The sequence below is a fragment of the Haliotis cracherodii genome, unplaced genomic scaffold (genome assembly GCF_022045235.1).
Source record: "Haliotis cracherodii isolate W230 unplaced genomic scaffold, xgHalCrac1.p SCAF_20, whole genome shotgun sequence".
Lineage (NCBI taxonomy): Eukaryota > Metazoa > Mollusca > Gastropoda > Lepetellida > Haliotidae > Haliotis > Haliotis cracherodii.
Window position 1 is genome coordinate 2,007,089 of NW_027266276.1, and position 11,411 is coordinate 2,018,499.

General features: G+C 44.1%; 2 protein-coding genes across 4 annotated transcripts in view; both read left to right on the forward strand.

Moving 5' to 3' along the window:
- The window catches only part of LOC139470207 (neuronal acetylcholine receptor subunit alpha-10-like), a 112,445-nt gene extending 103,623 nt beyond the window's left edge, over positions 1-8,822 (forward strand). For all 3 annotated transcript variants that reach the window (XM_071252522.1, XM_071252523.1, XM_071252524.1), the window contains exons 5-8: positions 81-190; positions 2,182-2,723; positions 4,816-5,012; positions 6,284-8,822. In XM_071252522.1, the coding sequence (XP_071108623.1) occupies positions 81-190; positions 2,182-2,723; positions 4,816-5,012; positions 6,284-6,640 (1,206 nt within the window). In that variant the 3' untranslated portion in view covers positions 6,641-8,822. The remainder of the gene's footprint in view (positions 1-80; positions 191-2,181; positions 2,724-4,815; positions 5,013-6,283) is intronic.
- Positions 8,729-10,216, forward strand: LOC139470423 (uncharacterized). Its single transcript, XM_071252833.1, has one exon. It carries the CDS (start codon positions 8,729-8,731, stop codon positions 10,214-10,216), a length of 1,488 nt encoding a protein of 495 aa, XP_071108934.1.
- Positions 10,217-11,411: the final 1,195 nt, after the last annotated feature.

The following is an 11,411-nucleotide window of genomic DNA, read 5'->3' on the forward strand; positions in this document are numbered from 1 at the left end:
GTCAAAGGGTCTTACACTGTAATTGAAAGTAACATTCGTGAACAATATGTCCTAACGATCCATGTTTTTTCTTATCACAGGGTTGGATTGACAAAAAGTTGGCCTGGGTACCAGAGAAATATGGAAACATATCTGTAATAAGAATTCCATATGATTCAGTATGGCTGCCAGACATAGTGCTGTACAATACGTAAGTATGTCAGATCTTTCAGAGACACAGGTATTGAAGCTCGTTCAACGTTGATGGGAGTTTTTATAATTTAGTTATATCCGGCATATGTTACATTAGCAAAACCTACAAGCATGGGTTTGGTGACAAACCATGACGAATATTAGATTTGAACCTTGACAGCGAATCCTGGTTGTGGTGTACCAGGATCCGCTTGTGGTAGGACTGTAGATTCGTCTGTCAGGACGGTATATAAGGTACTTGTGCTCTTATGTTTGCGGTTCAAACTATTTAACTAACTTCTCACGCTAAGGAACCAACCATGTGGTAGTGAAGGGGGCTTGGATTGTTTTGAAAGCAAAGTATTGGTTTAAGAAAATGCTGGAAATATATTTTACTATATTTTTCACCAAATAAGTTCTGCCCCGGACATGATGGACGTCCCTACACACAGTAAGATGCAATCTCCGCCTCCTCTTGTCATAGGGAGTGAGTGAGTGAGTGAGTTCATGCTTTACGTCAAAACGGCAATATTTCAGCCATATCGTGACGAGAAATTACGCATTTTTAATGCATATATTTTAACTTAATAAAAACCTGTCATCGATGGACAGTAAAATTACTAGAATATCACAGATTAATCTTTACATAGAGAAGAAAGAATGGGGTTTAGCATTAAGTGGTTGTAGCATTATGAACCTATAACTTAGACGAATGCTCACAATAGTGGAAGATAATTTATGGATGTTAACTTATTTATTATGAGGAACACAACGTTTCGGAGTACATACTTACGCCATCGCTTGAATGATGAAGGAGTAAGCACATACTCCGAAACGTTGTGTTCCTCATAATAAAGAAGTTAACGTCGACAGATTTTCTTCCTTAAGTGTATCATTTCTAAATAGCTTTCAAAGACTCACAATAGTGTTTCTAGACTCTTTACATGGAACGAGATATATATATTGTATTATTCTATTTGCGAAACGTTGTAAGAAAATGTCTGACATAAACGTGAATAGATGACTTGTGCTTCCTCTGTTGTTCGGTATTGAATTAACATAAATATATTATTTAACTATTGAACCGTCTCCGTTAGACTAACATCTAGACTCTGAAATGAACACATCTTACATAAAAAAAACAGTTGTTAAGTTATCTTAATATAAATATAATAAAAAGGCGCCCAGTGACTCTCTTCATTTTCAGGTTTATAGAATTGCATGGGCTGTATTTGATATATATTTGTATCAGGGTCTGTAAGACAGACTACGTCTCCGTGTGTAGTGAGTAGAGAATAGATCGTTCTGCCCGGAGAGTGGAAGGTTGGTAGTTATATCCCATGGCCGCATCATACAACAATACGGTACTTGTTGTTACCCTGCCCTTGAACGGAATAGAACATGGTCGGCTCGGTGTCAGTTAAACTGCGGCATGGTATCTCAGTGGGCTAACACTATAAAATCAAGATAAGTGCGGACTAATACAAGCAACCACTAACACACGTGCATGTAGGTCGCTATATAAGTGAAATAATCTTGAAAGCAATGTTAAGCCCCATGTTAAAAGAGAGACTCAGCTTGGAGCCACTCAGGACGAGTTTGCAAGTGTCCAACGTGTAAGAGAACATATACATGTCATATATATTTATGCCAAAGTCTTTGTCCCCAGGGGGCATGGGTGGCCCAGTCGTCTAAGGCGCCGCTATTCGCTGTGCAGAGTTGCGTCCCTTGGGCACGCAAGAAACCTATGATTGTGGGTTCGAATCCCGGTTCGCCCCGATTATGTTTCTAGGTTTGTCAGCACCATACCCGTGCTCGTGGGTTTCACCGAACTGGTAAACGTCTGAGACCTGCATCACTTCGGGCTTTCCTCCCACATTAAGCTGACACGCCGCGATATGACTGGAATAATGTTAAAAGTGGCGTTAAACCTAACTCACTCACTCACTCACTTTGTCCCCAAAGTGAAACACCAATAATTCATCAATGTGTTTTCTATTTCCGGTCCAGGGCGGAAGTAACAAGTAAGGAAATGTCAAGCGTGAGTACCAACGTCATCGTTACGTCAGACGGCAACGTGACGTATCTCTCAATGGTCATCTATAAAAGCTCCTGCTCAATCGACGTCAAACACTTCCCCTTCGACGAACAAAACTGTAGTATGGAGTTCTCGTCGTGGACGTACGATGCCACGTCTCTAAACATTATGAACGTCGGGGAGGAAGGAGACACATCCAACTACATCCCAAGCACCGAGTGGAATCTCGTCCAATATGTCCAAAAGCGTGATCCCGTATTGTTTTCTTGTTGTCCGGAGCCGTATATTTTCATGAAATATTTTGTCCTTATCAAACGGAGGCCGCTGTTTTATTTGTTCAATATGGTGATGCCGTGCGTGCTTATCACCATGGTTGCCCTGCTGGGATTCTATATGCCGAATGACTCAGGGGAGAAGATTTCAATGGGAATAACCACGTTGCTGTCAATGACAGTCTTTTTGATGATTGTGGCCGAGCAAATGCCCCCGACATCGGATTTATTACCTTTAATTGGTATGTGTAATTTTCTATATTGTTTCCTATATATACAGTTTTATGTGTTTAATATGATCATGAAGCAATATGCTAAAAGCATTTTTATATTGTATATGAACAATTCCCGCAAGGTAAGTAACGACTTCCCTAAGGGACATATGATCAAGAAAATTGTGTGCTTATTTGATTCTATACCCGATTTGTTTTGGGTGTTTTTTCTAAGTAACCATCAATAGTAGGTACAGAGGGGTCAGGAAAAAGTACGCGACCATCAATAGCAGGTACAAAAGAGTCAGGAAAGAAATAGGACGTAACCACCAATACCAGGTACAGAAGGGTCGGGAAAGAAATAGGACGTAACCTTCTATAGTAGGTACAGAAGAGTCAGGAAAGAAATAGTTCGTACCCATCAACAGCAGGAACAGAAGGGTCAGGAAAGATATAGTTCGTACCCATCAACAGCAGGAACAGAAGGGTCAGGAAAGAAATAGGACGTACCCATCAACAGCAGGAACAGAAGGGTCAGGAAAGAAATAGTTCGTACCCATCAATAGCAGGAACAGAAGGGTCAGGAAAGAAATAGTTCGTACCCATCAATAGCAGGAACAGAAGGGTCAGGAAAGAAATAGGACGTACCCATCAATAGCAGGAACAGAAGGGTCAGGAAAGAAATAGGACGTACCCATCAATAGCAGGAACAGAAGGGTCAGGAAAGAAATAGGACGTAACCTTCAATAGTAGGTACAGAAGAGTCAGGAAAGAAATACAACGTAACCACAAATAGCAGGTACAGAAGGGTCGGGAAAGAAACAGGACATAACCATCACTAGTAGGCACAGAAGGGTCAGGAAAGAAATAGTTCGTACCATCAATAGCAGGAACAGAAGGGTCAGGAAAGAAATAGTTCGTACCCATCAATAGCAGGAACAGAAGGGTCAGGAAAGAAATAGTTCGTACCCATCAATAGCAGGAACAGAAGGGTCAGGAAAGAAATAGTTCGTACCCATCAATAGCAGGAACAGAAGGGTCAGGAAAGAAATAGTTCGTACCCGTCAATAGCAGGAACAGAAGGGTCAGGAAAGAAATAGGACGTACCCATCAACAGCAGGAACAGAAGGGTCAGGAAAGATATAGTTCGTACCCATCAATAGCAGGAACAGAAGGGTCAGGAAAGAAATAGTTCGTACCCATCAATAGCAGGAACAGAAGGGTCAGGAAAGAAATAGTTCGTACCCATCAATAGCAGGAACAGAAGGGTCAGGAAAGAAATAGTTCGTACCCATCAATAGCAGGAACAGAAGGGTCAGGAAAGAAATAGGACGTACCCATCAATAGCAGGAACAGAAGGGTCAGGAAAGAAATAGGACGTACCCATCAATAGTAGGCACAGAAGGGTCAGGAAGGAAATAAGACGTAGCCACAAGTAGAAGGTACAGAAGGGTACCCATCAATATCAGGTACGAAAGGGCCAGGAAAGAAATAGGACGTAACCATCAATAGCAGGGTCAGGAAAGAAGAGCATAAGAGATCCGCACAAGGAGGCAATGTTAAGCTAATTTCTTGTGTACCTGGCCATGATGTTGTTGGAATATTCTGAGAGCGGAATAAAATTATGCTCACTCTTAAGGCCAAGGACAGGTTTACCACGTGTATCTGTATAAACGTATGGCGGTTTTGTCGTGTAATTGTTATCAACTTCACGTCCTGAGTTAGGTTTTATACATTATATACGTTCCTTCTGTAATGGGTATCCCCTGTTCAGACTGACATAACTTATCAACAACAACGTTTGTGAATTTATGTGTAAAACCCTCTCTTTAGAGGTGTTGCGAAATCTAAATCTATTTGATATACTTCCAGCTAAAATTCTCTCCTTTATATGAACACGTCAGATTTCAATGAGGGGAGATTGGGTAGGATTGTGGCTAAAGTGTTTGCTCGTCGTGCTGAATGGCCTGGTTCGATTCTCCATATGGATACTAGGTGTAATGCCCAGTTCTGGTGTCGACCGTCGTGATTGTACTACAAACGGCGTAAAACCATACTTTGAAAACTATATTCTGGAATAACTTGGTCGTATTGGTTTAATGAATTCTATTTTCTCTTCCAGGTCTGTATTATGGGATAACTATAGCGATAGTGTCATTCGCTACAGGGATGACTGTACTAACACTCAACATTCACCATAAAGGAGCGAGGGGACAGGAGATTCCACGGGTTGTCAAGATAATATTTTTTAATTATCTCGCCAAAATTATGTTCATAAAGATAGACCTCGCGGAGCCTCACAGTGCCCCAGTTGGGATGGTAAGTTGGTTTCTCGCCGAATCTCCGAAGTCCTGTCCACTGTTGCTTGCTCGAGGTACTTCCGGTTGTAGCCCGCTGTACAAGTATCTGATTCGTTCGCGTAATTGCAGCTATTTGCCGCATGGCTTGCGTGTTATTAATCCTAGAGTATCACTTGTGCCGTAGTTGTATCGCGTTAGTACTTGATTCTGAGCACGAAAGGTGATCATTTGTGAGCAGTACTGTATACTGGCCAGCCAATTCCGGTGTAAGGGACATAACTCCATATATTCCCACAAGGAGTGCGGCATGAACATCTGGCATCGTTACTATGGTGATAATGTAACCAGGTATCGATGTTACTATGGTTATGATGGTACCGTGTGACAGTACATGAAATCATGGTAACGTGTGTCCATGTTACTAGGGAGGTACCGGCACAACCTATGGTACTAGCGGATGACAGGGAATCATGATACTGTATCATATAGCACACACTTAACTGGGATGACAATGATTTCACGCCGCTTTTAGCAATATTTCCGTAATATCATGGCGGGGGACACTAGAAATGGGCTTCACACATTGCACCCATATGGGGAATCGAACGCGTGTCTTCGGCGTGACGAACGGACCATGTAACCGCTGGGCTACCCAACCGCCCCGATACCACTAGGAGATCGTATGTGAAATCAGCAGTATTTACTACAACTTTTAGAGTAGACCAACTATTTCATTCATATGAGATAGTTCCTATGACCACGACATCTGTGGTGATGTATTCATGACAGGGTCCTACAATAGATTGATAGTCATGCGTTAGAACTTTCTAACATGCCAGTACTTTTCTTATTAGTAAATATATTGAAAACATTTAGACTGGAAACATTTCTTGTATATGAATAGTGTCTGTTTAAGTATTCGTAATATCGCTCAATGGAGATTCCGGGGTCGGTCCCCAACACTAACAAGTATGGTGATGATTGAAGGAGGTGGCTCGGTGGACAGGTTGTCAGGCTCTGTTTCTTCGTTCTAATTAGTACCGTGTAGATGTACTACAAACAGCATGAGACGTTACACAAAACATCCAAGCCGCCGCCACATAGCTAGACCATTCCTAAGTGCGGAAAATATTGGTAATATCAAAAGTTACACCAAACATTAACGCCCACCGGTATCTGTCATTTTACATTATCTAATCCATAATGTCTTTATATATCTAAACTTTATATATGTAATATGACAATCAGGCTGTCATGGACTTGTCTTGAGTACTATATATCTTGTTTCAGCATCAGGTTCCAACAACGGATTACTATGACGTGTATGATGCTGATAAACTGCCGAAAAATGGCGGCCTTTCTCCGCGGTTCTCCCGGAAGTTACCCACAGGGGGAGCCACATCAGGAGGGGATAGCACCGAGAGACAGTTCATGCGGGTTCTACAGAAAGTGTACCAGACAATAGAGAAAAACGAAATGCGATTGGCTGAGCAAGACAGGCGTGATCAGCTTAAGCTCGAATGGCAACAATTGGCTCTTGTTTTGGATCGTCTTCTGATGACAATATTTATCATTGTCACTGGGTGTACAACTGCTGGAATATTCCTCCCCTCCCCCCACTCAACAGCGTTTGGAAAACCATTCTGAAGGAACAATGAAGGAAGTGTTGATAATCCTACGGTCAAGGATAAGGCATTATCATTCTTGTTGACGTCTACCCGTTTGTGCTAGACAGTGAATAATGAGGCTTGCAAGGCGTACCATATGTTTCCATGGTTTCTTATGAAATTATGTTTAACTGATATCGTATTGTTTTATTTAAGATTTTCTTTGAAACTGTGTGTGGATTGTAGTTCTTGAACTATGCACTAAATACGAAAGTGTCCAGAACGAGTTCTGTAAGGTCATCGCACGAGAGACAGATGGTGTGGATACTCTAAGAAACATTCGTTACATCGATTGTAAATGTGCTCTTGAAGACACTTTGGGTCATCATCTGACCTCAGTCATCTGGACTTGTGTATATGTTGAAATGTTTGATTCCCTGGGGATAGTCCTGGAACTTCCCGACATGCATCCTGGTGTCCAGATACACTTCCGTATACCCTATCCATAGTATCCATCATCGGATCATCCACCTTTGTGGATTGTCAGTCTTTTAGAATCGGGTATCGGGTATCGGGTACCGGATACCTTTGTGGACACAGTTCCTTCTGGAATCCAGATATCCGGCAGTGGATGCCTTGACGGATACCTCACGGTGATGTACAGCTGGATTTACGGGACTAGATGACGAGTGTTTGGTATCACAGGAATCAACTGTACTGGGTACTGCTCAGATGTATCAGTGATCGGCCTTGACTGGTCTTGTTCTTGAAGATGACGCACCGATGTCACTGCGCCAATCTCTGTATGGACGTGTATATTCATGTGTTCTGCTGGAACAGTATTGGTACCTCAGGAAGAACAGAACAGCTTAGGTCAAGGATGAGGTACCACGTATTCTTTAAACCGCACAACATGATAGCAAAATGCTTGTATAATTTGTTTGGCATACTGTAAATCAACGGATTTACTCTTTCTTCCGAGAAATTGATTTCGAGATGTATGAATATATTTTATTGCATTTTCATAGATGTATTCTATGTTGTTTAATGGTATATGTGATGATGCGTTTGAAGCGGGATTTATTATCTATTGTTTTTAAACATGTTCTTAAAATATGCACATATATGTATGATATATACATTGCAGCATTTACAAGTTACCACAAGATAATGTTGTATCTATAATTATTTCACACCAGTTTGTTCTATATTGGTTGTCATCATTGTGATGTCATTTTGGTAGTTGTATCCACCCGTCCCTGTTCGTTGCATCTACATGTACGTGGTGTAAGATGGGGTCGTGGATATCTAGGTGCTGGCGTACACATGGAAAGCAAGATCTACGTGTCGTATATAAACATGGTATTAAAGTGATTCGTGGTGACTGATTCATCGTAAAATATATTCATACTTTTTATATGTATTGCCCATACTGACAGCAATGACAAGAACTGTTTGGTGCCCATTGATATGGACAATATGCATTTTATTTCTGCTGTAATGTGTCTTGTAGGGGTGTGTTATTGTAATGGCATACAATGATGTCCTGTGATGGTGGCTCCGTATTTCTGCTTTCAGTGATCACTATTAATTTAGCTTCCCTTTCAGAATTAGATATAGCACATGACACAGATTGACGAATCTATAAATAAATTGGACACTATAGATCCTTTTGAAACGGAAACGTATCGAATCTGTTGTCAAGGATATCTACCGAGAAAGCGGTTGGTATTCATGTGGTTTAATTATTGCCGAGATGGAGCTATAATTGATTGCCGTTTTCTACAAAGCTGATGTCCAGAGGCAAGCTTCCACGTGTACATATTTATTTCACTACCTCCAAATTGTTACTCGGGTTATCTCGGATGGGGTTAGGGTGGCCGAGTGGGGATCTCACATTGGTGGGGTGGGCGTGGTCCAGTTGTGTAACTTACATTAGTGGGGTGAGGGACGCCGTGTGGAGTTCTCATATTGGTGGGGTGACTTGGCCCAAAGGGATCTCACATTGGTGGGGCACGGGTGGTGCAGAGGGGATCTTACATTGGTGGGGTGAGGGTGGCCCAGTTGGGATTATCACATTGGTGGGGTGTGGATGGCCCAGTGTGGATCTCCCATTGGTTAGGCGAGAATGGCTCAGTGGGGATCTCACATTGGTGGGGTGAGGGTGGCGAAGTGTGGATCCCACATTGGTGGGGTGAGGGTGGCGCAGTGGGGATCTTACATTGGTGGGGTGTGGATGGCCCAGTGTGGATCTGACATTGGTGGGGTACGGGTGGCGCAGTGGGGATCTCACATGGGTGGGATGAAGGTGGCGCAGTGGGGATCTCCCATTGGTGGGGTGAGGGTGGCGCAGTGGGGATCCCACATTGGTGGGATGAGGGTGGCGCAGTGGGGATCTTACATTGGTGGGGTGTGGATGGCCCAGTGTGGATCTGACATTGGTGGGGTACGGGTGGCGCAGTGGGGATCTCACATTGGTGGGGTACGGGTGGCGCAGTGGGGATCTCACATTGGTGGGGTGAGGATGGCGCAGTGGGGATCTCACATTGGTGGGATGAGGATGGCGCAGTGGGGATCTCACATTGGTGGGGTATGGGTGGCTCAGTGGGGATCTGACATTGGTGGGGTGAGGGTGGCGCAGTGGGGATCTCACATTGGTGGGATGAGGGTGGCGCAGTGGGGATCTGACATTGGTGGGGTACGGGTGGCGCAGTGGGGATCTCACATTGGTGGGATGAGGGTGGCGCAGTGGGGATCTCACATTGGTGGGGTGAGGGTGGCGCAGTGGGGATCTCACATTGGTGGGGTGAGGATGGCGCAGTGGGGATCTCACATTGGTGGGATGAGGATGGCGCAGTGGGGATCTCACATTGGTGGGGTATGGGTGGCTCAGTGGGGATCTGACATTGGTGGGGTGAGGGTGGCGCAGTGGGGATCTCACATTGGTGGGATGAGGGTGGCGCAGTGGGGATCTCACATTGGTGGGGTACGGGTGGCGCAGTGGGGATCTCACATTGGTGGGATGAGGGTGGCGCAGTGGGGATCTGACATTGGTGGGGTGAGGGTGGCGCAGTGGGGATCTCACATTGGTGGGGTGAGGATGGCGCAGTGGGGATCTCACATTGGTGGGATGAGGATGGCGCAGTGGGGATCTCACATTGGTGGGATGAGGATGGCGCAGTGGGGATCTCACATTGGTGGGGTATGGGTGGCTCAGTGGGGATCTGACATTGGTGGGGTGAGGGTGGCGCAGTGGGGATCTCACATTGGTGGGATGAGGGTGGCGCAGTGGGAATCTCACATTGGTGGGGTACGGGTGGCGCAGTGGGGATCTCACATTGGTGGGATGAGGGTGGCGCAGTGGGGATCTCACATTGGTGGGGTGAGGGTGGCGCAGTGGGGATCTCACATTGGTGGGGTGAGGATGGCGCAGTGGGGATCTCACATTGGTGGGATGAGGATGGCGCAGTGGGGATCTCACATTGGTGGGGTATGGGTGGCTCAGTGGGGATCTGACATTGGTGGGGTGAGGGTGGCGCAGTGGGGATCTCACATTGGTGGGATGAGGGTGGCGCAGTGGGGATCTCACATTGGTGGGGTACGGGTGGCGCAGTAGGGATCTCACATTGGTGGAATGAGGGTGGCGCAGTGGGGATCTCACATTGGTGGGGTACGAGTGGCACAGTGATTAAAAGCACAACAAAATGCTGTGCTCCGTAGCATCCAAGGATTCTCTGAGCATGGGTGCGAATCCCAGATTGTGTGATATACCCTCACGCCCTGCTTTCCTTACGCATTACTTTAAGCCGTGATATAACTGCAATTCTGTTCAAAGCGGCGTTTAGGAATACACTCCCTCAGTCTCGCATTAGTTCCTAAAGGTTTTAAAGGAGACTTACAACTACACTTTAAAACATTTCATAATTAAACAAAGATAATGGATTGGAATGAATATCGCTTTGTATATATAGAAGTCCATCCCTGGGAGGATTCCGGGTTAAACTTGGCCCCAAGCAATCTCGGCTTGTCGTCAGAGTGTGGGATTCAAATTTAATGTTTGTTGTTGAAATATGTGGAGGATAATATTGTCATACCCACACATATATCACCCTTCCCGCCCCAGCAATCATCTCCGGCAATCAATGCTTGTCGCAAAGATACCGGATGGTCAGGCTCGGCGACTTGATTGATTGTGTGACATCATGGACTGTTGCTCATAATATCAATCACTTGTTTGTCTGGCTCAGGCCCGAGTATTCCTTTCCTCCTCCAACTCCAAATTATTTTCTGGTATAAAAGTAGTCATCATCTTCCCCCTCAAAGATCACCAGGTTCATAAGCCACACTGTGCTCAGTGCCCTTGCATAAATGATCAAAGACGTTTATATCTACCGCATCGTAGAACACTCAAGTATTTATTGAAAATGGCCAATTGTTGAAGGAGTTGGTGGATTTGTTTGTACCATTCGTGGTTGTCCTCCATGCAATACATCCGACACTCTTCATATCACAAGATTGTGTGCATGTGTGATGAATGTATATAAAAAAACACATTCAATTCTAACATAATTGCAATGATTTCTCTATATTTCTCAACATCCCTCCTTCCAATATTTGTTTTACAAACCTGTTTGTAAGTGTACCTTGTTGGTGTACATATGAATCCTATTGAGTTTATTACGTTTATCACATATCCGTCATCTTAGGATTATTTGTTTTTAAAATGTATTCATGTTTATGCGAATTTATTGCAGCGTCCGGTGTAAAATCTTCAATGGATTGATTTTAAATTTTGCATGTAATATGTTTGA

Excerpts from the sequence above, each read along its gene's own strand:
- LOC139470423 (XM_071252833.1), top strand. The coding sequence starts at position 8,729 with ATGGCTCAGTGGGGATCTCACATTGGTGGGGTGAGGGTGGCGAAGTGT.